The sequence below is a fragment of the Pristiophorus japonicus genome, chromosome 14, assembly GCF_044704955.1.
Source record: "Pristiophorus japonicus isolate sPriJap1 chromosome 14, sPriJap1.hap1, whole genome shotgun sequence".
Lineage (NCBI taxonomy): Eukaryota > Metazoa > Chordata > Chondrichthyes > Pristiophoridae > Pristiophorus > Pristiophorus japonicus.
This window is the reverse complement of record NC_091990.1, coordinates 179,953,130-179,980,487: the sequence shown is the minus strand read 5'-3', so window position 1 is coordinate 179,980,487 and position 27,358 is coordinate 179,953,130. Positions and strand designations below refer to the sequence as shown.

Below are 27,358 nucleotides of genomic sequence, written 5' to 3'. Positions count from 1 at the left end.
TACCTTCACCCTCTTGTCACGTGGCTGTTGAAATAACCAGGCCCAGTTAAAATAAGGCGGAGTTGGCTTTCATGCCTCTAGCTCACCTGTTCCTGCTGCTGGCGGGCAAGCTCCATCTGCTGCCTCTGTTTCTCAATTTGAGATGCCGCTAACTTCTTCTGCTCATCGTGCGCTGCCAGGAGCTGCTCCCGTAAACTAATTAACTGGTTGATCATGGCAGACAGCTGCCGTTCCTTTTCCGCAAGGCTTTCTGGCGTACCTGGAGCAGAGGAGAAATGACATTCAGAATCAACACAAGAACTGGAGGCAGAACTTCTACATATTTAATAATAGGTCGTGTAGAGAGAGGCTAAATAGAAACAGGAGCATGCCATTCAGCCCCTCGAGCCTACTCTGGCGTTCAATTAGATTATGGCTCATCTGTACCTCAAGGTTAACATCAAACTTAATACAGTCGAGAGGTAAGCCAGCTCGTGATGTTTTTAAATATCAAGGGTTGGAAATTGGTTACCGCCCATTTTGAGGCGTTAATCCAGGTGGAGCGGTAAGTATAGCGCCTCGAAAAAGTTTGCACGTCCCGCTGAGTTTTCAAAATCACTTCTTTTCAAGTTGTACTGTTATGTCTGTCTGCCGCTACAAGCTCGAAGGCTCATGCACTGTGCTCTGTGCAAATGTTGCAGTGACTATGACCTCTGAGGGAAGCGCTTCCTCGTCCCTTTAAGTAGCCACCAGTTATCGACTGGGGAAGGCTGTACCGACTGTTTTTTCAGACGTGATTAGTGGCGGGCACTAAAATGAGGTGGCCGGACCGAATTTAGCGAGTGGAGCGCTAGTGCAGTCTTTGCACCCGACTGACGTCACGATCGGATTGATGGTCAGTAATCAGGCGCTAGTGTTTCACGTTCCCTAGCCCTCAACTGAATTTTCCAGCGGGGCGCTAAGTGCTGTGCGCCCGGTCACTAAGCTATTGTGCACACTTTAACGGCCCTTCTGGCCTCTAACTGAGGCGCTAGACAACCGAATTTGCACCTCATAGGGCCTAAAACTTGGCTTAATAGGGAAGTATCCAGTTCTGATTTTCCCTGTAATGCCAAGTGACAGGATATATTTCCAAATATACGACTGGCTTTCAGTCATTCCCGTGTTGCCCTGTCTGATACTCTAGAACTGCTGGATGGATTTGTGCTGCATTTTTTGCGACAGTTTCCTGGTTGGAATCAGTAAGTTCAGCTCCAGTGACATCACGAATGAGGCCTGGTGTCCACTATCCAGCATCTCCATTCCTGATGTCGCAGCAAGTGAACTGCAACACAACAGGGCTGACTTTGCAATGGTGCGCTGCTGAGATGGAGCCTCAACATCCAGCCCCACATATCGGAAAAATGGCTGGTGCACTGTACATGATCGTGCATCCATTAAAATTAATGGACAGAAAATTGTGGGCAATGCATCTACAATTTTCCATAACGTGCAGCCATTAAGTGAGATTCCCTGCCGGTAACGCTTGTTTGGCTCAGGCATGTCTGTCCCAGGCAGCCTCTAGGCAATCGTTCCAGACAATAAAACAGGGTAACAAGGGGATGAATAAAGCAGACTGGCAAGTGCACATATATCTATCTCGCTTTGCAACGTTTAAAATTACAGGGCAAAGGTACAGGCTAGGGATGGACAAATTGCATCTCCTGAGTGACATACAGCTCTTAAATAATTGAAGTGCAGCTGTTAGTGAAGTGCAGCTGTTTTCACCTACCCATCCATTCAATCCCAACGTGAGAGACATGTATTAGCCACAATAAAACCGCCAGCCTTCTTTCTATTCAGAAACAGCTAAATTGTATTTTGAATTTATTACGATATCAACAAATTAATTTTAGCCCAAATGCCCAATCATATCGGATGGATGTGTGTCCCATCCATTCAGCAAATGAGGAAGAGCTCTATTGTTATGATGGAGTTTCGGAGGCCACATAAAAGACTGGATTTTCGGTTGCCGAACGCCTCAGTTAGCGGCCAGAGTGGGCGTTAATGGGAGTGTGAGAGGTCACCGACCGGGAGCGCAGCTTTTAACACCCTGACCGAAAATTCAATAGAGGCTCACCAGGGCACAAACCATTAGCGCCTGGCTGCTGACACTCACTCCGATCATGACATATTCCTGGTGCAACGCCCTCGCTTGCGCCCCGGTCGGAAGATGAGGTGGCAGCCGCCTCATTTAACGGTCACCAAGAACAACGTCTGGAAGAACAGCCAGTACATGCTTGCAGAGTCGTTAACTGGTGGCTGCTTAAAGGGATGATGAAGCACTTCCTTCGGAGGTCACAGTCAGTGCAACATTTACACAGAGTACAGTGCACGAGCCTCCGTGTTAGCAGCAGACAGACATAACAGTACAGCTTGAAAACAAGTAGTTTTGAAAACTTTAATGGGTGCATTACTATGCCGTGCCTTTAAGACTCGGCTGCTCCCGGGGTCTGGCTCGGAGTTCCGCGCATGGGCAATGGGTCCGCCAAATTTGCCGACCAAACTTTCGTTATCGTCCCCCCAGCTCTGATGTGCAACGGCTGATTTAGTGTCCCTGTCAGCTCATCGCCCGATTCTGACGAATTTTTGGACGGAGGGCGCAAACTTTTTCAAAGTGATAAAATTACCACTCAGCGCAACCAAATTTCTACCCCAAAAAGTTTGAATCCAGATTCTGATTAATTTTCATATATTTCAAGTTGCTAACAGATCTTGGTGTTCTGAGTATTGACCAATGAGGCAACATTGCTAAAAGTAGTTCTTTCAAAACTTCAGCCCTATAACATTCAAACAGGCTAAAGCAGAAAATAAGATATATAAGCACAAATAGGACTGAGTTGCCTGGGTTTTGAGGCCCATATTACTATGGCTCGGGAATCACAGGTTGGACACTCCTTGCTACAAAAATAAAATACTGCGGATGCTGGAATCTGGGACAAAAACAGAAAATGCTGGAAATCTCAGCAGGTCAGGCAGCATCTGTGGAGAAGAAGCAGAGTTAACGTTTCGGGTTGATGACCCTTCATCAGAACTGGAGAGTGTTTGAAAAGAACCCGAAAGGGGGAGGGGAAGAAAGAACAAAAGGGAAGATCTGTGATAGGGTGGGAGACAGGAGAGATTAGAGAGACAAAAGGGATGATGGCCCAAATTCAAATGGTAATGTCAGGAGTTAGAAAAACATTAGTCGAGATAGGGTGTGAATGTTGGGATAATTAAAGACAAGGAGAAAAAAAGAAACAGGCTCTGAGGGGGGTGTGGGAGGGGGGGAGCGGGGGAGAGGGGGCGGGGAAAGGGAGAAAGGGAGCCAAAGACGGGCAGCGGTTATGCTCTGAAATTGTTGAACTCGATGTTGAGTCCAGAAGGCTATAAAATGCCTAAACGAAAGATGAGGTGCTGTTCCTTGAGCTTGCGTTGAGTTTCGTTGGAACAGTGTGGGAGGCCGAGGACGGAGAGGTCAGAGTGGGAATGCAGTGGAGAATTAAAGTGACAGGCGACTGGAAGCTCAGGGTCACACTTGCGGACTGAACGGAGGTGCTCCTGGTATTTTTGCACTAGATGTAGTTACATTCAGAATACCAATAAGTCGACTCGAATAATACAATTATTTTTTCTAATTTGGAACTTTTAAAGGTTGGCTACATCTGCAGTCGACTACACATTCCCTTGAAGTGCATGAAATTCTGATTACTACCTTGCAGTTATAAAGGATTTTATACAAATGAACCTGAGTGAACAACTGATGTTCTAAAATTTGTGAGGTAAACCATTTTATACATTATCAATTTAATAACTATGTTCACGTTTTAGCATATGTGCCTGCTTCTATGAAAGCACAGTGATCAACAGACTCCCATTCAACACATATTGGTAGATCACATATACATGGGTCATAAACGTGAACTTCATAAAAGGCTTCAAGACTGCTGGCGAATCAAAAAAAAAACAGTGCTGAATATAATCCTCTGTCACACAGTTACACTGAAAGTGTTCTCATAACTTAAACTTCATGTATACCCAACATTCAGTCACTTTAGCAAGAAAATAAATTCAAGTAGATGAAGAGGGAATGCAAGTGTTTAAGGCATGATTTTTTTTCCATAGCGTGTCTGGGGACATCTTTCCCTAAAATGTTTATCTTTGATATTTTATTTGATGCATTTCCAGTATTTCTGAGTCTGCTGCAGTTTCACCTGGATTCAAAGTCCGGACAGTAGTATAAATAATTGCCCATTTACAATCAATCTTCCACTGATTCAATAGTTGAAACTGGCAGCAGGTTTGTATGTAAGTGTAGCAACCTTTGTGCACCCTACATAGAGCATGAAATGCAAGTGTTCACAACGAGAGATTTATTTATTTGAATATATGTTGAATTTCTTTGGCAATAGGGGCAAGTGGACACTGGGTCCATAGTGATGTTCGCAAATAAAATTCACACAGTTTGCAATTATCTGAATGCAGTATCCTGGAACTAGCCCACCGCATGTGCAATTTTGTCCTTCATGTTTCCGACTGAGTCTTTGATTACCTGTCTCCTTGTGTTGACCTCTCTCTGTATCTCTTGCCTTTTTCTTTTGATCATCTCCTTGTAGGGACATATCCCTGCTTCTTCAACTATATTTCCTCCACTTTCTCTCCAGCTATCTCAATCACCAACAGGAAACAAGAACTAGTTCATTTAATGCACTTCTTCATCCCTCTGCACAATATGAACCATTCAGTCTATCGTCTACTCTTCATTCAGATAATCCCCTAAACTCTCCTTTCCTCTGACTGATTCCAGCCTCTTGTATATTCATCCGTCCCTTTGCCCACCATTAGAAACATAGAAAATAGGTGCAGGAGTAGGCCATTCGGCCCTTCGAGCCTGCACCACCATTCAATATGATCATGGTTGTGCCTTCAGTAGTTGTGCCTTCAGCCACCAGGCCCCAGGGTTGGAATTGCCTCCTTAAAAACCTCCATCTCACCACCCTCTCCCCTTTTAAGACCCTCCTTAAACCCCACCTCTTTATCCAAGTTTTTGGTCACCCTTTCTAAAATCTTCTTTGACCTAACTTCCGTTTTTTCTTTGCGTCTCTGTGAACCGCATTGCGATGTTTTTCTACACTGAAGATGTTATACAAATGCAAGTTGTATTTGCTGTTATTAATCTGTTAATTTGAATTGAAATCATGCAACGACAAGAAAATAAAGTAACTGAACTCAAATTACTAGACAATTCAAATTGTCTTAGCAAAATAAATTATTGCAAGTTAGGAATAGATTTTATTTCCTTGTTCATCATCGGATTTAGATGAAAAATAATATATAGATGGATGGTTTACAGTATAACGGTTCACAGTGCCATGAAAACTAAAGGCAGTGGCCAGCATCTAGAGCTGGTTTCTGGTTGCATCGCTGGAAGCAGTACCGCTTGTTCCACAAGGCTAAACACGGACTCAAAAGATAACACAAACCTGAGTCCTTCCTGTGACATCTGTGTCCCTGTAAACAGCAGGGAGACAGAACGCAGAAATTGCAGAGTCAACCCTCTGCAATTTTGAAAATTGTTGGATTAATGCATTAAAACTGCGGTGGCTCATGGGATGATATCAGTAGAGAACGAGATGGCTAAATCCCGCAGATTTCTAGACATGTGCACACTGGATCTAGAATGCTGACTATCTGTGTAAAACACATTTTGATTGGCATGCATGTTGGATACCTCCTTTATACTCATGTCAACTTTAATTAGTGAATGGGGAGAAATATAAGAAAAATTGAAACCTGATAACTGGAACAACCTAGTAAAGCTAAAGTGGTCCCACTAAACCGAACAACCTAGTAAAGATAATAGCATCTCCCCAACTCAAACTGAACTCCAGTAATCTCAGGTACGAGGACTACCGCTCACTAGTAATGCTTTCATAATAATGGTAATCAAATAGAGCTGGAGGAAGTGTAAAAGTGATTCTATAATCTTGGTACAATTTATATGGTGTGTTAAATAAAGAAATTAAAAGATCCATGAGTCAGATGCCACTCTCTCATATTGAATTACAGCGACTTTAAAGATTTTTCAGTCGTTAGTACAAAGCAGCTGGAAGACATATTGTCACTTTTTCCCAATTCCTCCGTCATTTTGTTAACAGTGAAATAAGCCTCACAGGTGATATATTAATGAGACAAATGAAGAAAATGTAGAAACATTTTCTCCACACAAAACAAACCAAAACACCCTCACTATTAGCATTTCACAATTTTAATTTGTTCCATTTTCAGTCGATAAATGTTAGCTTTTTTTCTTTAGTGTCAGTCTCAAAAACCTGGATTCACACCAAATGTTTTTGCACATTGTGTTCTTGGCTGATGCCGAATTTTGGCAAGTGTACGCGTCTAGTCCGACAAAGACATTATACGCATAATAATAGATGTTGGTGAGTTGCGCAGCAGTTTCAGATATTGGAAACCTGGACATCAAAGTGCAGACAAGCCACAACATCAGCTGAAACCTGAGATTGCGATGACTGTTATAATGTTCTTTTCTTCTCTCCTGTAGGTGATGACTTTTGCTGGGGTAAGGATGCAAGTGCACCAGCAGCCCTTCGATGGCCTCATCCAAATGGCCATTACTCTGGTGTAGGCCTGAACTCTGGGTTCTCAGCAGGCTATTCTAACCAGGAGGCATCATAGCTGTGCCTGACCCAGTATATATACACAGCTCCATTGGGCGGGCCACATCGTCCACATGCCCGACAAGAGACTTCCGAAGCAAGCACTCTAGGCAGACCTTCGACACAGCAAGCGAGCCCCAGGTGGGCAGAGAAAATGCTTCAAGGGCACCCTCAAAACCTCCTTGACAAAGTGCAACATCCCCGCCAACTCCTGGGAATCCCTGGCCCAAGACTGCCCAAATTGGAGGAAGAGCATCCGGGAGGGGGCTGAGAACCTCGAGTATTGTTGCCGAGAACAAGCAGAAACCAAGCAGACGGCAGAAGAAGCGTGCGTCAAACCAGGCTCCCCACCCACCCTTTCCTTCAACCACTGTCGGCCCCGCCTGTGACAGACACTGTACGACTCCTCAGTCACCTGAGAATTCGCTTTTAGAGTGGAAGCAAGTCACCTTCGACTCCGAGGAAATGCCAATGATGATGATGATATTTACACAGACATACAAATGCACACACACAAATTGTCACACCAGATGAATGGGAACCCCAGCTGATCTTTACCCTTCCTAATCCAGCAGGCATTAAGGCCAATGTTAACACCCCTATAGCTATTCCAGCTGAGATCAGCACAAATCAGCAGAGACCATGAAGAGTAGTGCAAGGAAGGTAGTGCAGGGGTCCCCTGTGGTCATCCCCCTGCAAAACAGATACACCGCTTTGAGTACTGTTGAGGGGGATGACTCATCAGGGGAGGGCAGCAGCAGCCAAGTTCATGGCACCGTGGCTGGCTCTGTTGCACAGGAGGGCAGGAAAAAGAGTGGAAGAGCGATAGTGATAGGGGATTCAATTGTAAGGGGAATAGATGGGCGTTTCTGCGGCCGCAACCGAGACTCCAGGATGGTATGTTGCCTCCCTGGTGCAAGGGTCAAGGATGTCTCGGAGCGGGTGGAGGACATTCTAAAAAGGGAGGGAGAACAGCCAGTTGTCGTGGTGCACGTTGGTACCAATGACATAGGTAAAAAAAGGGATGAGTTCCTACGAAATGAATTTAAGGAGCTAGGAGCTAAATTAAAAAGTAGGACCTCAAAAGTAGTAATCTCGGGATTGCTACCAGTGCCACGTGCTAGTCAGAGTAGGAATCGCAGGATAGCTCAGATGAATACGTGGCTTGAGCAATGGTGCAGCAGGGAGGGATTCAAATTCCTGGGGCATTGGAACCGGTTCTGGGGGAGGTGGGACCAGTACAATCCGGACGGTCTGCACCTGGGCAGAATTGGAACCAATGTCCTCGGGGGAGTGTTTGCTAGTGCTGTTGGGGAGGAGTTAAACTAATATGGCAGGGGGATGGGAACCAATGCAGGGAGATAGAGGGAAACAAAAAGGAGGCAAAAACAAAAGACAGAAAGGAGATGAGGAAAAGTGGAGGGCAGAGAAACCCAAGGCAAAGAACAAAAAGGGCCATTGTACAGCAAAATTCTAAAAGGACAGAGGGTGTTAAAAAAACAAGCCTAAAGGCTTTGTGTCTTAATGCAAGGAGTATCCGCAATAAGGTGGATGAATTAACTGTGCAAATAGATGTTAACAAATATGATGTGATTGGGATTACGGAGACGTGGCTCCAGGATGAGCAGGGCTGGGAACTCAACATCCAGGGGTATTCAACATTCAGGAAGGATAGAATAAAAGGAAAAGGAGGTGGGGTAGCATTGCTGGTTAAGGAGGAGATTAAGGCAATAGTTAGGAAGGACATTAGCTTGGATGATGTGGAATCTATATGGGTAGAGCTGCAGAACACCAAAGGGCAAAAAACGTTAGTGGGAGTTGTGTACAGACCTCCAAACAGTAGTAGTGATGTTGGGGAGGGCATCAAACAGGAAATTAGGGGTGCGTGCAATAAAGGTGCAGCAGTTATAATGGGTGACTTTAATATGCACATAGATTGGGCTAACCAAACTGGAAGCAATACGGTGGAGGAGGATTTCCTGGAGTGCATAAGGGATGGTTTTTTAGACCAATATGTCGAGGAACCAACTAGGGGGGAGGCCATCTTAGACTGGGTGTTATGTAATGAGAAAGGATTAATTAGCAATCTCGTTGTGCGAGGCCCCTTGGGGAAGAGTGACCATAATATGGTGGAATTCTGCATTAGGATGGAGAATGAAACAGTTAGTTCAGAGACCATGGTCCAGAACTTAAAGAAGGCTAACTTTGAAGGTATGAGGCGTGAATTGGCTGAGATGGATTGGCGAATGATACTTAAGGGGTTGACTGTGGATGGGCAATGGCAGACATTTAGAGACCGCATGGATGAACTACAACAATTGTACATTCCTGTCTGGCATAGAAATAAAAAAGGGAAGGTGGCTCAACCGTGGCTATCAAGGGAAATCAGGGATAGTATTAAAGCCAAGGAAGTGGCATACAAATTGGCCAGAAATAGCAGCGAACCTGGGGACTGGGAGAAATTTAGAACTCAGCAGAGGAGGACAAAGGGTTTGATTAGGGCAGGGAAAATGGAGTATGAGAAGAAGCTTGCAGGGAACATTAAGACGGATTGCAAAAGTTTCTATAGATATGTAAAGAGAAAAAGGTTAGTAAAGACAAATGTAGGTCCCCTGCAGTCAGAATCAGGGGAGGTCATAACGGGGAACAAAGAAATGGCGGACCAATTGAACAAGTACTTTGGTTCGGTATTCACGAAGGAGGACACGAACAACCTTCCGGTTATAAAAGGGGTCGGGGGGTCTAGTAAGGAGGAGGAACTGAGGGAAATCCTTATTAGCCGGGAAATTGTGTTGGGGAAATTGATGGGATTGAAGGCCGATAAATCCCCAGGGCCTGATGGACTGCATCCCAGAGTACTTAAGGAGGTGGCCTTGGGAATAGTGGATGCGTTGACAGTCATTTTCCAACATTCCATTGACTCTGGATCAGTTCCTATGGAGTGGAGGGTAGCCAATGTAACCCCACTTTTTAAAAAAGGAGGGAGAGAGAAAACAGGGAATTATAGACCGGTCAGCCTGACATCGGTAGTGGGTAAAATGATGGAATCAATTATTAAGGATGTCATAGCAGTGCATTTGGAAAGAGGTGACATGATAGGTCCAAGTCAGCATGGATTTGTGAAAGGGAAATCATGCTTGACAAATCTTCTGGAATTTTTTGAGGATGTTTCCAGTAGAGTGGATAAGGGAGAACCAGTTGATGTGGTATATTTGGACTTTCAGAAGGCGTTCGACAAGGTCCCACACAAGAGATTGATGTGCAAAGTTAGAGCACATGGAATTGGGGGTAGTGTACTGACATGGATTGAGAACTGGTTGTCAGACAGGAAGCAAAGAGTAGGAGTAAATGGGTACTTTTCAGAATGGCAGGCAGTGACTAGTGGGGTACCGCAAGGTTCTGTGCTGGGGCCCCAGCTGTTTACACTGTACATTAATGATTTAGATGAGGGGATTAAATGTAGTATCTCCAAATTTGCGGATGACACTAAGTTGGGTGGCAGTGTGAGCTGCGAGGAGGATGCTGTGAGGCTGCAGAGCGAGTTGGATAGGTTAGGTGAGTGGGCAAATGCATGGCAGATGAAGTATAATGTGGATAAATGTGAGGTTATCCACTTTGGTGGTAAAAACAGAGAGACAGACTATTATCTGAATGGTGACAGATTAGGAAAAGGGGAGGTGCAAAGAGACCTGGGTGTCATGGTACATCAGTCATTGAAGGTTGGCATGCAGGTGCAGCAGGCGGTTAAGAAAGCAAATGGCATGTTGGCCTTCATAGCAAGGGGATTTGAGTACAGGGGCAGGGAGGTGTTGCTACAGTTGTACAGGGCATTGGTGAGGCCACACCTGGAGTATTGTGTACAGTTTTGGTCTCCTAACCTGAGGAAGGACATTCTTGCTATTGAGGGAGTGCAGCGAAGGTTCACCAGACTGATTCCCGGGATGGCGGGACTGACCTATCAAGAAAGACTGGATCAACTGGGCTTGCATTCACTGGAGTTCAGAAGAATGAGAGGGGACCTCATAGAAACATATAAAATTCTGACGGGGTTAGACAGGTTAGATGCAGGAAGAATGTTCCCAATGTTGGGGAAGTCCAGAACCAGGGGTCACAGTCTAAGGATAAGGGGTAAGCCATTTAGGACCGAGATGCGGAGGAACTTCTTCACCCAGAGAGTGGTGAACCTGTGGAATTCTCTACCACAGAAAGTTGTTGAGGCCAATTCACTAAATATATTCAAAAAGGAGTTAGATGAGGTCCTTACTGCTAGGGGGATCAAGGGGTATGGCGAGAAAGCAGGAATGGGGTACTGAAGTTGAATGTTCAGCCATGAACTCATTGAATGGCGGTGCAGGCTAGAAGGGCCGAATGGCCTACTCCTGCACCTATTTTCTATGTTTCTATGTTTCTAACTCAAGATGTTCTGCTCTGTTTGGGATAGTATTACATCGCAGGTGGCTATAAGCGTTAGGCCATCAGGACAGTTATTGCAACCTGATATTTTATATAGTTTAAAAAAAATGATTACGGTAAAAGTTTGTTTTAGAGTAGTCTAATGGTTCCAACAGTGCAGGGGTAGACTCCTGTCCAAAGGGACTAAATTTTGAATCTCACTCTAGATTACAGGGAGGTTATGCTTGAACTGTATAAAACACTAGTTAGGCCACAGCTAGAGTACTGCGTGCAGTTCTGGTCGCCACATTACAGGAAAGATGTGTGATTGAACTAGTGAGGGTACAGAAGAGATTTACAAGGATGTTGCCTGGACTGGAGAATTTTAACGATGAGGAAAGATTGGATAGGCTGGGGTTGTTTTGTTTGGAACAGAGGAGGCAAATGGGAGCCCTAATTCAGGTGTATAAAATTATGCGGGGCCTCGATAAAGTGAATAGGAAGGACTTATTTCTCTTAGCAGAGGGGTCAATAACCAGAGGGTATAGATTTAAAGTCATTGGCAGAAGTTTTAGAGGGGATTTGAGGAGAATGTTTTTCATCCAGAGGGTAGTGGGTCTGGAATTCACTGAATGAAAGGGTGGTAGAGGCAGAAACCCTCATAGCGTTTAAAAAGTACTTGGATATGCACTTGAATAACCTACAAGGCTACGAAAGAGCTGGAAAGTGGGATTAGGCTGGATAGCTGTTTGTCGGCCGGCATGGACACAATGGGCCGAATGGCCTCCTTCTGTGCTGTAAATGTTTATGATTACCTTTAGTGATCGATTTTTATCCAGCTGTCAGCCAAAGAGCTAGATCCAGGATTTCACTCTTATCTCTGAATACAAACTGACCAGGTACAGTGATAACTCCAGAAATACTGTTCCCTCCCATCTGCAAAGATGTCCATTGCTTGTTCCCAACCAGGTTAACCTACTCTCCAAATGAAACTCAGCGGTAGGAAGTAGAAGATAAATGAGGTAACTCAGAAGTCAAATCTCTCTTGAAAAGTGACTGCCTCACACTGGGAACACTCATACTGAGAGAAAGACAAGTTTGTGTTTCTCAGTATAAATCAGGGCAAATAGGTGGTGCTGTGACTAACAGAGCTATAGAGTGACAGCAAAGGGTCTTCACCTTGTTGCTTATCTCACACGGGACGTAATAGATTCTTGTAAGTGATTAAAAGGCATTAAGCTTATTGAGAAGATCAGATCACATCATAAACCATAAGAAGCAAGCTCAAATCATTTATAGCTGTCATCTGAACCCTGAGATGTGATTAGAGCCTTGACTTTACTTTAGTGTAGCAGTTATTTATTCATCATATAGATATATAGCTATATAGATATGTATGTATATGTATATATGTATATATCATAGGCGGTCCCTCGAACGAGGATGACTTGCTTCCACATGAGTTCACAGATGTTTCAATGAAGGACCCGATATTCTAGTCCTGAACTCCAATTGAAGGGATGGAAGATGCCTGTGCGTGGATTTTTTTAACGTGTGGTGACTGTTGCACATCAGCCACCACACGGGCTTGACAGAGCTAGGCCTTTGTCCAGTGGCAAGGGTTAACCAGGACGACTGGAGACGTGCACTGCTGCACGGACCGAGTGCACACACATATCGCAGTGTGGGCTGGCCCGTGCTGTCCCTGGGCCCTCGGCTCTTCTGGGCCCCGTACCCTCATTTGCTGCACCTCCGTCACGATCTCGCGCCACTCCTCCACCATGAATATACCGGTATATAAATGATTTACATACCAAAGGATTGTGATATAATTAACCTATGATCATCACAGAAAGAGCATAGGCTATGCATATATTATAAAATTCTATCTCAGGTTGGTCTATTATTGCTCTTTCTCTTCTCATGAGTGTATGCACAAGAGATTTGGGGCTATCAGGGGTATTGTGCTCTTTAACGAGCTGCTATCTTGTTTTCTCGGAGAACCCAAATAGATTATTTTCTTTGATGTTGTTAAAGGCAAACATTGTGGTGAGGAGTGACAAGTAATTCCATAATCCCAATATTTTTTCCCTATATTGCATGTGGCAATTCTGACCTCCGCAGGTATTTACTGACTCCTTCTTTCCTTCCCCTCTGCTGTCAATGAAGGAAGGAATTATACAAATATACAGCAGTTCCAAAACTATTGGTGTAATTAATTTGTGAGACTGTGTACTAAAATGAGTATCGTATCCGTATTCATACTCGGAGTCCCTCGTGTCGAGGATGACCACCTCCCCACCAAAAATACGATGAGTTCACAGGTGTTTCACAACATGACGCACCACAGCCTTCAAAGTTTTGTCTTTTTGTTTTGTTTATCACATTGTGTTTTATCAGACAGTTCAAAGACATCATCTATTTCCACATTTTTACATCTGAGAGGTGTTTTTTATGCTGATGTAGATGAGGGATGTCAGTGCTGATGAATGCTGCCAATTTAATGCCTATTAGCTGAAATTTGGGCAATTCAACAGTATCTGATGAGTGGACCCACCCAAAACACGAACATATCGTCTTTCTCTTCCAACTGATCTGTCGCATGCCTCCAAGACTTTTCACTTTAAATTCAAATGTTCAGTACTTGGAGTTTTTTTCCCTTTGTGACTACCTGTGATATATAGATTGCTTGTTTCCATTAACTGTTATTCAGCAGGTGTGTGGTAGAAAGGGCACAATACAGGTGAACAGGACAGCACTGGTGTAGTCGTGGTGGATATGTAACATCAAGTGACTGATTCCGTAGCTCCATTTTGTTCTTATAAATGAATACAGGAAAATACACAATATGCTGCGTAATCACTGCATTGTATACTTCATGTATTATTCTACATAAATCAATGGAGCACCACTTTATGTTACATTGATGATTCATTGCTTACAAAATTCAGATCTGCTTTGCATAATCTTTCAGATGTGTCAGCTTGCTTACAAAATTACCATCAATTTTTTATTAGTGTAATTAAATTATAATAACTCCACACAGATTACTCGCAATCATTTATTGGTTATTAAAGCAGCATTGTCACTAGAAACTGCCCAGCTTGCATTTATCTGCTTCTGTGTAAATAGTGGTCAATTTAAGTTATCAGAGAATGCAAACTGTAGCCAAGAAATTGCTCTCTTATGGAACAGGTATCTGCTGTACTGGGACCGGCTCGGCTGGAAATTGAGGCGCAACCTCTTTCCATCCAGTTTTGTACCCTTACTCACTCCAATGAATTTCCGATGGGGGAGGGGGGAACCATGGGGACTTTTTCCAACTGCCCATCCAACCTAACTACACTTTTGGCGACATGTCAGGCGGATAGCTCATGCTCCCTTAGAACTCCTGCCAATTATGCCTTCAATACAGCCAGCGGTAACTAGTGACCACACTCGATCAGCTCCGCTGGGCAGGGCCACACTGTCCACAGGCCAGACACGAGACTCCCAAAGCAAGCGTTCTACCCGGAACTCCTTCACGGCAAACGAGCCAAAGGTGGGCAGAGGAAACGTTACAAGGGCACCCTCAAAGCCTCCCTGATAAAGTGCAGCATTCCCCACTGACGCCTGCGAGTCCCTGGCCAAAGACCGCCCAAAGTGGAGGAAGTGCATCTGGGAGGGCGCTGAGCACCTCGAGTCTCATCGCCGAGAGCATGCAGAAACCAAGCGCAGGCAGCGGAAGGAGCGTGCGGCGAACCTGTCCCAACCACTCTTTCCCTCAGTGACTATCTGACCCACCTGTGACAGAGACTGTGGTTCTCATATTGGACGGTTCAGCCACCTAAGAACTCATTTTTAGAGTGGAAGCAAGTCTTCCTCAATTCCGAGGGACTGCCTATGATGATGACAGTCAGCGGTAAGTATGCCTGCATGAAGCAAAGTGTACTTGTCATATAGAGCCATATATGGATCCAAGAGAGATCTATTGCTGTTTCAACATGGTGTCTAGCAATGAGAAAGCATCAGGAGATACAATGTGAAGCATTTAAATCTGCAGTCAGACCGGCCTATGCCTCCTCTCCCAACCCCACCCCTGCCACCATAGACAGAGCGACAAGGGACCACTTCGAAATCCCAGCACTGATGTGGAGGCCCACCCCGAATTTTAAATGGGCTCAACCATGGATTTGGGATGGGGGCGGGAGGTCACAGCAAGGCAAGACAAGCAGGCAGAAGTTCCGCCCCACCAGCCTTCTGACAGCACTGTGTGCCACTAGAATTTCAATCCTTCCGTCTTCACGCTAAGAAACACTTTTAGAGCTGCTACCCAGCTGGCTCTTGTGGCAAAGCCACTGTCCAGTGTACAACTGAGCCACACAGACCAGGAAGGCCCCAGATTTGATTCTCGGTCTGTACTGAGGTAGGTGATTTCAGCTGGAGTAGCAGCACAGACCCTGCGACTGGTCTAACTGCCCCATTGGGATGAAGCAAGTGGGATGAATATTAGTCCTGGCTCCTGCTGCCTATTCCGATCTAGTACTCCTGTTGTACATGAGTGAGAACAGGATCAGGCTCAGCTGTGAGGTTGACTAGCTTGCCAAAACTCACAGCCTTGGCTCAGACAGCAGGTCTTGTCTTTGGGCAAGTAACCACAGGTCTACTGGCATCCACAGAACCTTAAACTAGGATGAGTCAAAGAGAAAGGGAGAAAATTGTAATTGGTGCCAGGGTTGAAGGACGAAATAAAAGACTACAGGGACCTCCATTGAAATGTTTTTAATACACATGTTGTACCATTAAACGGGTCCAAAAATCATTTTATTGTAAAAATTGCAAGGCACTTCTGTCTTCTGAAGTGATCATTGCTCATTTCCAAGAACTTCTGCCTTGCAAGTCAAAATATGTGAAGGGAAACACCTCTTTAATCAATTCGCTGGCTCTAACATAGAGAATGCTGTTGTGTCCACTTGCTCCTTGTAAAACATCGAATATAAGGATAACGTATTTATTTTTGATGTTAAGAGGAGGCAGCACTAATACAATATGGGGGAAGTTATAAATGTATTCTCGACACTGTGGGGTTATGACCTTGGGAAGGGGCAGTGTAAGAATTCGCTTTCATTTGTCTTCACACCTAACTTGACCCTGCTTATTAATTCCTGTCTAGTCAATAAGCTTCAATATGATATGCATTATTTTTCTGCGTTTCTTTTATTAAATTATAATAAGCAGGAATCAAACATAACAATTTGAGGTTTTAGAAAGCCCTGAAGCTGACGCTGGTCCTATTTAAATATGCGCTGCTCAGTAACGATGTCACGCTAATTAAATAATTTCCTATTATTTGAGGGGTAGTTACCACATATTTCATCAACATATGACCTGAAGATTATCATCTAACACACCGCAGCCTATGGAGAATGTACAGATATTACTTGAAGGGGACACAAGGAAATAGTATCCATTACACCATGAATCACAAATCCTTCACACTCTTTTCATTAACATTCAAACCAAGACTGGTTTATTCATATATTTCATTGATTCTTCATAAAATTGGGATTGAAATAAATAACTCAACATACAATATTGCAGGTTGCAAGCTGCAATAGCGTCAATCAGTAATCTTTGACTCTTGCGGGATACAACCCTGGCAGGAGTCACACTGTGAGTCTGTCACTTGTTGATGTACTGTACATCCTGCATGGATGCAGAAGAACTTTCAAGCATATATTTTTTTTAAACACTGGAATAGTTTTATTTCAAACTGGTTTTGACATAACAGTGGAGTTGCTGACACTATAAGGAGAACAAAACATCACTGGTGAAGTTATTCCTTTCTACCTCACTCAAAGTCTTCTCCTTTTAGCAGCTGTGAGTGTTTCCCCAAATTCTGTAGTCTATTTGCACTTATTTGGTCCACTTGATTTGCCATACATTTTTTTTCATGCTCAGAATTGTTTCAATGTTAATGAAAAGAGTATTTGTGATTGATGGTGGAATAGGCACAACCTGGATGGGTCAACTTTAAGTAATATCTGCACAGTCTACATGGAATGACAGAATTTACAGCAAAAAAAAACAGGCCATTTGGGCACAACTGGTCCATGCCAGTGTTTATGCTCCACGCGAGTCTCTTTCCCCCCCTCCCCCCGACTTCATCGAACACTATCAGCATATTCTTCTAATTCTCCCCAGGCTGTAGTCTGTTTTAGATGTTAATCTTCAGGTCATATAATGGCGAAATACATGGGAACTACCCTGCAATAACAAGGTGCTCAAGAAGCCGCTGGGAGGCAGCACTATTCCTCAGGTTGTCAAAGAGAACCACGGGTCAGCCCAGCAAGAAGTAAAGTGAGCAAGTGTGTCTGGAGAAGGTGCTTTGATACCTAATCAATATTTAAGAGGAACGGTCACGTGCACAGAGTTCAATGAGTGTTGGTGGGATAGTACAATTCACCCAGTGAAAAGGAAATGCAATATTGGTTGTATTTCTTACCCATCATCCCTACTCCTGAAGACACTGACATGTGCTAGGGCAGTCTGATTGGTACCAGTAGTCTTCCAGTATCTTAGCATTCTTCATGTTGAGCCCAGAAAGTGTTGGCGGTTGAATCAATCTTGGGGGTCATCACAACCATACCATACCCTGATTTCACCTGACCTCTACATTTCCTGATTAAGTCAGTGGATAAACCTCAAGTGTGGGACTTCTGGCTGATTTTTACTCTCTCTGACACAGGGACATAGGGCCCAAATTTCCCCAGTCGCTTAGAGCGGTGTAGTTGGCTGCGGTACACCGACTTCATGGGGGGAAAAACGCGCCGAAAACGTACCGGGATAATTTGGCCGTTCTTGGATCCCTGTGGTCCCGTGGAGTGGCACTGGGAAACCTGCGGGGGGGGGCGGAGCTTGGGCCGCGCTTGCTCAACGCAGCCGGCGGGGGGGGGGGCGGGGCTTGGGCCCAGTGTCTCCTCGAGTGCCGACAGGGGGACGCATGTCCATTTCAGCGTGCGCACATGCGCAATGGGGCAGGAAGCTTGGCAATCGGCCAATTAAAGGGAGAGCATCCTCACTGCCTCAGCATCATTGGCAATGGACCATATATAAAGGTAAGGTGTGAATAGTGATTTTTGGGTGGCTGAGGGAGTGGAAAGGAGTGCTGCATAGGTGGAAGAAAGGTGAGAACTGTGATTTTTCAAGATTACCCGAGTGTAAGTACAATACACGAATGATGCAAGAGCGTGCAATAAGAACAAAGAATTTCCTCCATGAGGAAGTGGAGAAACTAGTCACTGTCATTGAGGAGAAATGGCTGGAGCTGGATATCGGTAAGACTGGTCCCACTAAAGTTTCACCCAAGGAAATGAGAAGACGATGGAACCGAGTTGAAGAAGAATACTCCGCAGGGGTGAATACCGCAAGATCTGGAAGCCAGTGCAAAAAGAAATGGCACGACTTGATCAAGTAGTGAATGAAAGTAATATCTTCATCCTTAAATGGAATTGCAATTGTAAATGTGACCAGCTGTATGTGTCCCACCCATCAGAAGCACACCATGTGTGAAAAGTTATATTTTCATCTTTGCAGAAGAAATTGGCCCACAACAAAAGGGAAAGACTTAGAACAGGAGGAGGGCTGCCAAATCTGCACCAACTATCACTCCTGGAACAGAGGGTTGCTGCCTTGCTGAGTCGCACCTGCAGAAAAAGAATCAGCTCTGCACAAGCTGGACCCACACGCGAGGGTGAAGGTGAGTCATTAAAATGCATCGTCGCCCTTCAAGTCAACCTGCTGACTGGCCTGCTACACGTGAGACTACTCATGCCACCCAGCCTGCCCCCTCCTGTGCTGCTAACCATTTGACTGTTCTGTTGTAATTTGCAGAAGAAGAAGACAATCCTGAAGATCCACCAGAAGATCCAGATGCGTGCGCTCCAGACCAAGGCGAGTGGAGGGAGGGGGGGTCCATGGGAATGTGTTCACGGGAGAATGCTGATCGTGATATGGATCAGTCCACAGTACAGGGCACCACACTGCCAGAAATCTCCATGAGCTCCTCGGCAACATTTCATGGTTTCACTCCTTCCGAGGTTGCAGGTCCCAGTGGCGGTGGTGAAATGCATGTTGGAACACCCAGTGCCCCACCGTCCCAGCTTGCGCCCCGCACTGGAGGGGTGCCACTCGGCAGACCCACGGCGAGGGGAAGGAGAAGCCAACCAGTCTCTCCTGAGATGCAGCCTTCATCAGATGTTAATCAGGTTCTGCCATTGGGTGAGGAGACCAATGCCCTTACAAGATCACTCGTGGCGACCGTCAGTGGGGTGCGTGATGAGGTGACGACACTGTCGGGAGAAATAGCAGCACTGAGACAGGAACTGAGGGCGGGCATTTCAGAGGGTGTGCAAACGATGGCAGATGCCATGAGGGAGCTAGCTGCTGCAATAAGAGCACAAAGGCCGGATACTCAAATGCCACTCCCACTTCAATCCACCCACCAGCCACCGGTGAGACCCAAGCCGGGCCCCCAACCCCCCCGACCCTCATCACCGACCCTATGAGGAAGTGCACTTTCCCCGAGATGTGGGTGAGGGATGCTTGCTGCTGTTGCTGTTGTTGTTGAAGTGCACTGTAAAATATCCAATTAAAAATATTTTGCATTAAAACTGAATTATGTTCCATTAGGACCACACAACATTTAGCAACAAATGTAAAAAGTAAAAATCCCTCACCCTACAGTCATGTGTGCCTGCCGCCCCTAGCCCTGCCGGGAGGGCGAGCCGATGCGTTCTGCAGTCGACAAGATGAAACTGCTCTATTTTTAGTGGCTGATTTATCTTTCATTTATTTGTGATGATGTTGTGCAGCTGTTGTGCTGAAGTTGTTGTGATGTTGTGAAGATGTTTAGTGCTTTAGAATCCTCTAACTCACCTTCCCGCCCCCGCTTCCCCCCCACCCCGATCTCTGGCTACCTGCGCTGATTTCTTAAATGTAGGTAAGGTTTTCCTGTGCCGACAAAAGTAGCCACATACACTGGCCTAAGTTAGTTTGGAGCAACTTTCAGCTGGCCAAATTTGCTTCAATGGCCTAAAGAGATATAAGTGGCTGGTCACGCCCCCTTTTGGAGAGAAAGAACTAAACTAGAAAAAAATCTAACTAACTGACTTACGCTGGAGCAAGTTAAATGGGGAAATTTGCGATTTTTAAGTTACTCCAAAAAAAGCTACTCACTCCAAAAAGAATGGGGCAACTCCTGGGGAAATTTGAGCCCTATAGCTTCTAGTTGTAGCTCAAATAGCTGCAATCAACTAATCCAGCAGAGGTCTGAGAATGAAACAGGTCTTTCGACTCTGTGTGCCTCAGAACCACACCGGACTGCCTCAGCTCATCCCTGGTTACTTTTGCAATTGAATTCATATATTACCAAGTTGTGAAATGCTGAACTACAACCTTCCTACAGATGAGGATAGTACTTTTTTTTATTCGTTGCTGGGATGTGGGTGTCGCTGGCAAGGCCATCATTTATTGCCCATCCCCCTAATTGCCCCTTGAGAAGGTGGTGGTGAGCCGCCTTCTTGAACCGCTGCAGTCCGTGCGGTGAAGGTGCTCCCACAGTGCTGTTGGGGAGAGAGTTCCAGGATTTTGACCCAGCGACGATGAAGGAACGGCCGATATATTTCCAAGTCAGGATGGTGTGTAACTTGGAGGGGAACGTGGAGGTGGTGGTGTTCCCATGCACCCGCTGCCCTTGTCCTTCTAGGTGGTAGAGGTCGCGGGTTTGGGAGATGCTACCGAAGAAGCCTTGGCGAGTTGCTGCAGTGCATCTTGTAGATGATACACACTGCAGCTACATTGCGCTGGTGATGGAGGGAGTGAACGTTGAAGGTGGTGGATGGGGTGCCAATCAAGCGGGCTGCTTTGTCCTGGATGGTGTTGAGCTTCTTGAGTGCTGTTGGAATAGCTCTCGTCCAGGCAAGTGGAGAGTATTCCATCACACTCCAGACTTGTGCCTTATAAATGGTGGAAAGGCTTTGGGGAGTAAGGAGGTGAGACACTTAGCACAGAATACCCAGCCTCTGACCCGCTCTTGTTGCCACAGTATTTATATGGCTGGTCCAGTTAAGTGTCTGGTCAATAGTGACCCTCAGGATGTTGATGGGGTGCGGTGGGAATTTGGCGATGGTAATCACTAAGATGTGCAGAGCAGGAGAAACCCCTCTGCTCTGTGAAAAACATTCTGTGGGAAACTATAGGGGAGGACAGATAAAGATTAAAATGGCACTTGAAGTGTTAAGTTTTCCTCCAGGTCCTTAAAAAAATATCAAGGCACATCTGTCTTGAGTTTCTTCTGGATTTGTCAGGTGGAATCAGTGCTCCCAAGAGCCTGGTTCAGAAGAAGTATTTTAATTTGACTAAACACCTGATTTATTTTATCTGTCGGACGAAAAGGGCAGTTTGTCTTAATACAGCCTGTCAGCTGCTGGGTCTGTTCAGAGCAATTTACAGTCGGCCTCTGCCGCTGAAAGCAATGCTCCACTTGCCCTTTCTGAAGCACTCGAAAGGGTCATGCTGTAGGATTACACATAACCTTTTATTTTAAAGAACTAGGTCGTTATCTTATTCAAAATGAACAGATATTGGACTAAATTATTTGCATGTAACTTTATTTACAGCACTATACAACACCACCCAAGGAATGCTGACCCATTGTTAACAATGACATTCAGAGCACGCTGATACACTAACCACTCGTAAACTTTATTAATTCTGTCATTCACTCTCTGGCTATAACTACAGTATGCTGGTGTGTCCACTTATGATGTGTAAAACTGCTAATATGAGGATAAAACATTTATTTTTAAGTGGAGGCAGCACTAATACAATATGGGCCAAGTTCTAAATAGATTATTGGCAGTGTGGGGTTATGACCTCAGACGTCTATTGTGGGAATTCGCTTTCACTCAGTCCTCACACCCAATTTGACCCTGGTTATTAATCCATGTCTTATCAATAAGCTCCAATATGACACGCACTACCTTGCTGTCTTTCTTTTTAAAATTATTACGAACAGGAGTCAAAAAGAAATTGAGGTTTTCGAAAGTCCTAAAGCTGACACTAATAGTTACTCAAGGGAATTCCTGGCAGTTTATCATGATAATTCAAGACTCCGGCAAAGTAGCTTACTGCCATGTCTTATTTACAATCAGTATTAAGACAGAATTATTTATCAGTTTCTACCACAAAAATAACAAAGGGTTTTCCTCTCGATATCATATTCCCAGAGGCGACTTGTGTTCAGACATTAGTCTGTGTTGTGAATGATATTCCTTTTTCAAGTAATGTACCCCTCGCTAACTTTGGGACCAAGCATTTTGTCTCCTGTTGCCCTGAATTGAAGCACAAATTCCAGGAGTGAAACGTTATGTTTCAGACTGACTCCTATGAACTTTTGCTGTACTCACTGCCCTTCCACCCCCATTTACTTGTTCTAATGTAGACACAGGTCAGCTGATTTGGAATCGTGCTGCAACTTACAACACTTTCTTGAAAATTTGCTCTCCAACACTTATATATGAGGAAATCCTGTTTAGTAGCATTCAAAAATAATGTTTAAAAATGCAACTCTCTGCTTGGCTGACTGATGTAAATTTAACATCAATTGAGGGCACTTGTGAGCTCCATTACAACAACCCTTCAATTTGTCAGCTGCAACATTACTGCATCCATGTTTTTTAAAGTTGCAAAGATCAGGATTTGTTTTTAAAGTTCAACACCTTATTGTACAGGGCAACAGCCAAGAGTAGGAGAGCAGATAAGTTCAATCAAGAAGCAATGATCAGGCAATGCCAAACTATGGTTTAAAAGCTGATAGATTACAGGGGGAAGGGAAGACTGAGAAGGTACAAAGTTGCACAGTTTTGAGGGAAAGAATGAATTAAGAGAAAGAGATGGTGTAGGAGTTTCGATTTCCAGACACTAACGATGTAGTGGAGGAAGAATGGAACTGAAGAGGAACAAAAATGGGAAAGTTCAGATGAGCAATGACCACAGTAGTGTCCATAAAATGGAGCGAGCAAAGAAAGGCTATGTGAGAGAGAGGGATTGAGATAGAGATTGGAGGCAAGAGTCTAGAAAGGGTGAGCTATCAGACAACAAGCTTTTTCTTCTATTCAATGTGCAACTTTACCATTGCAGGTCCATCCACTTCTTGGTGGCCTCACTACTGTCATACTGATGCAAATACTTTAGTTTTATACGACATTATCATCATAGGCAGTCCCTCAGAATCGAGGAAGACTTGTTTCCATTACTAAAGTGAGTTCTTTAGTGGCTGAAAAATACGATAAGAGAGCCACAGACCCTGTCACAGGTGGGACAGACATTCGTTGAGGGAAGGAGGGGGGGCTGAGTTGCCGCACGCTCCTTCCGCTGCCTGAGCCTGACCTCTTCACGCTCGCAGCGTTGAGACTCGATGAGCTCAACGCCCTCCCGGATTCACTTTCTCCATCTCGAGCGGTCGTCGGCCAGGGACTCCCAGGTGTCAGTGGCGATGTCGCACTTCACCAGGGAGGCTTTGAGGGTATCCTTGTAACGTTTCCGCTGCCCACCTTTGGCTCGTTTGCCATGAAGGAGCTCCGTGTCGAGCAATTGCTTAGGAAGTCTCGTGTCTGGCATACGAACTAAGTGGCCTGCCCAGCGAAGCTGATCGAGTGTAGTCAGTGCTTCAATACTGGGGATGTTAGCCTGGGCGAGGACACTGATGTTGGTGCGTCTGTCCTCCCAGGGGATTTGCAGGATCTTGAGGAGACAACGTTGCTGATATATTTCCAGCGACTTGATGTTTCTGTAAGTCGTCCATGCCTCTGATCCATACATGACTACAATGTTAGTGTGTGGCATCAATGCCTAAATTCTAGTATAAAAGCAGCTTTGCTCTTTTTCTGTCCTTGACAAACTTTATCTATCTATGTTTCTTCCTTCCTGTAGCTTAGCAAGGCAACAAATGGTCCACAACCAGTTCAAATCTTAGCTTTCACAGACACTGGAAAGACCTGTTTTAATTCCCCAAGTTCCAGCAGCCCTTGACCAGGTAATGAGATGTTACCTGTATGATATGGCCAGTGTCAGTGCACAGTACATTGCTGGCTGCCCAGAGAATCGGTCTATCCTGCCCTGACAGGAATAGAAGTAAAAGGCTGAACTGTCCCATCCTGCCAACTAAATTGAAGTATGAAATGCAGTGGAAGCTAACACAAGGTAAATATTGGCACAGTTAATTATTATCACAATGGAAATCTGCTGAGATAGCAATAGGATGAAATTATGATTTACAGCACTTTGCCAATTTCCCAGTATTTCTTTCCTGGTGACAATGATATTCATATTATGATTCTAAGGCAAGTTGTGGCCCACTTCCTGGTCAACTATGATCCTCGGCAGACTTACAGCTCCATGTGTCTCTAAGTCTTCATCTCACTTGACTATGTGATGCTCTTTGAACTGGAATTTAGCACTGCTCCCTATCTTTGGTTTGCTCTCTGGTTTGCTTCATGTTATGGGGTAAACTAATGTTCCTGCCTCTCACTGTCATGTATGTACTTTTGGAATCACTAGCCACTAGATGGCGTCACTGTTGGAGGCCATTGAGCTGCACGCACGTGTGTAGCCCAAGTTTAAAAGGCCAGCCATTTTGTATATGAGTCACTATGGGCCTTAATAAAGCAGAGCCAAGGTTATACCTCTTGGAGTTAAACAGTACTCAGTCTAACAGTTATTGCATACACAACACTCACAACCTGTACTTCCTGTTCAACAGCACAAACTGACATTGTAACTCACTCTGTTGGGTAATTTAGTACATACAGCTTTTAAAGCATCTTTGGGGAAAAAAATATAGTTTCTGTTTTAACTGGCATTAAATTGGTGGACTCATTGAGAGTGCTTAAAAGGATGTCTACCTTAAATGGGAAGTAGAAAAGTCACAAGGTACAAAAGGAGGTCGCCTTAAAGATTGGAGGTTAAGCTGTATTGCTGGGGATGTCCACAATTAACTTTACTTTGATTCTAACTGTGCTGTACCTGACCTGTGAGTGTCTGATGCTGCTACTGGGTGTGAATAGTGAAGAATGGGGGAGAAAAATCCGTTCCTCAGCACTGACACACTTCACCATAATTAACACCAGTAAAAGAAACATGAAACAAAACATCAGATGCACTTTGCCTGACTAAATGACGAGAGGTAAGAGTAGAGATCGATAGAGCCCCATTTAGGGGTAAACATATAAATAAACAGCGCTCAGGACTTTTTTCCTCCCGAGTATAAAATACATTTTAGCTTCTGTCAGATAGAGAGGCTGGCAAATATCAGTAAATATAAATATAAATTTAAACAGCTGCATACTTCCACTTTGGCCATTTCTTGGCACCACGTGAGGTTCTCTATTTGAGAGAGAGCTAACAATGTCGATGTGACAGGGGTGCATTTGATTGTCTGCTGGCCAGAGGTGACCCAGTGATACTAGTATGAGAGACAGCAGTGTCTGATCAACACATCTGATGGGTTGTGATGTCCCCACTTCAGAGGGAGCCTGGTCGGTGCTTAGCTTTTGCTTTGCAGCTACTTTGTTTTTGATTCCGTCTATTTTCAAATGCCACAAGTAGCATCTATGAAGGGCAGCAGAAATCAACAAAAAAATAAACAGGAACCACTGAAGAAAGGGATGTGCAAATCGAAGGTCTGCCAAGATAAAAGCCTCTTTGTGGGGAGTGGCAATAGGGTCCTATTTCCTCCTCTTCCCCCCCCCACCACACTGCTCTCATTTTTCACCTAATTCCAATCTGAGTTAGAAGCACATCTTTTATAAAATAAGCTTTCGTTCCTCTTTGAAGAGTCCCAAGTGAATAATAAAGATAAAAGATTTGAGTGTAAAAACATCACAAAGAGCTGTATTATCTTATCTCCCTTTTAGTCGGGACAGCTGAACCATTATGACTAATTTCATTGACTTTTAAAAAAAAGAAATGAACACTGGAATTCCTTTGTTGCAGCATCAGTTGGCTATTGTCAAGGCTCCCATATGCTACTACCGCATACCCAGTAAATTAAGATTTTATAAATGCAGCAATTGTGCTTCATTCCGATGCATGGCAGGCGGTGAAATAGCTGGCATGCCTAGAGTGCAAAGCGTTCAAACTGACCACTTAAGCGGGCTGGTCGTATAGAGAAGGTGTGCACTGAAACTGCTTGTCAAGCTTCAAACAATATACAATCATTGTAAATGAGGGCAACCTTTCCTCTCCCCTTCCCTTCTTCCTGCTGTCTAACAAAGAGCTGTGGGGGGTGGGGGAACAGAGGGGGGAAAGAAACATAAAACCAATTTCACTTGAACAAAACAGCCAGAACCTTCTTACGAAGGCAAGGTTTAACAAGCGAAAGAAAACGTCAGACTGAAGAGAAACCGCTTGTTTAATGGCTGTGCTTCCAAGGTCACTGTAATAGCTGTTGTTGCCGAATGTTCTCCAGGACAGTAACAATCCAAATCCCACCTGCAGATGTAAGGCTTTGATTGGTTAATGCATTTGCTTGATGTTCGTTATTGTGCTATTTTAATGCAGTCCTTAACCCATTTATTTGAATGGGTTAAATTTATTTGAAATGGGTTAAAAACTGCATTTAAGTAACATGCACGAGAATTTATGCAAACATGTTAACCAGTGCCTTCACGGAAAAAATTAAACCCTCCCAAGTATTTATCGGCAATAAAATGAAGGGGGGGGGGTGGCTCCAAACTCTGAATTATTGATTGATGTCCTAGCACAGTAATACAATTTATACTTGCAACTAGTTATAAGTGAGGGCTTTCATTGTAACGTCTTTTGGAGCCCTGGCCTAGAGAGGGGAACAAAATAGTTAAGCCCGGCTTTCTGCCCCTGATTGTTCTCCAGTGACATCTGTGGAAAAGTACAGGAGTGAAGATATCAGCCAGGTAAGGACAGCATGAGGATCAGCTGTTCTGCACTTCATGATCCATCAGCCTGCCAACACTCATCATCAGGGTCCACACCTGAAAACAGCCACTTGGACGAGGGCGAGAAAGTTGCCACTGCCTGTTGGGCTGGGGGAGGGGGCAAGACTCACTACCTTCAGGAAAGGTAAGGAGAATATTGCGGGGGAAGGGAGTTCCAGAAACCTACTTCAAAATAAAATTAAAAGAGGACTGGGTCTGAAATCTAACACCAGCAACATGATTGTTTAAATAAAGCAATAAAGCGGTTGTAATATAATGCCGCGGAGAGCCCTTGTA

The 27,358-nt window shown here is 44.6% G+C and overlaps 1 protein-coding gene across 21 annotated transcripts in view; it reads right to left on the bottom strand.

Moving 5' to 3' along the window:
• The window catches only part of sox6 (SRY-box transcription factor 6), a 656,189-nt gene that overhangs the window by 221,129 nt on the left and 407,702 nt on the right, over positions 1 to 27,358 (bottom strand). For all 21 annotated transcript variants that reach the window (XM_070899905.1, XM_070899904.1, XM_070899902.1 and 18 more), the window contains one exon: positions 87 to 259. In XM_070899905.1, the coding sequence (XP_070756006.1) occupies positions 87 to 259 (173 nt within the window). The remainder of the gene's footprint in view (positions 1 to 86; positions 260 to 27,358) is intronic.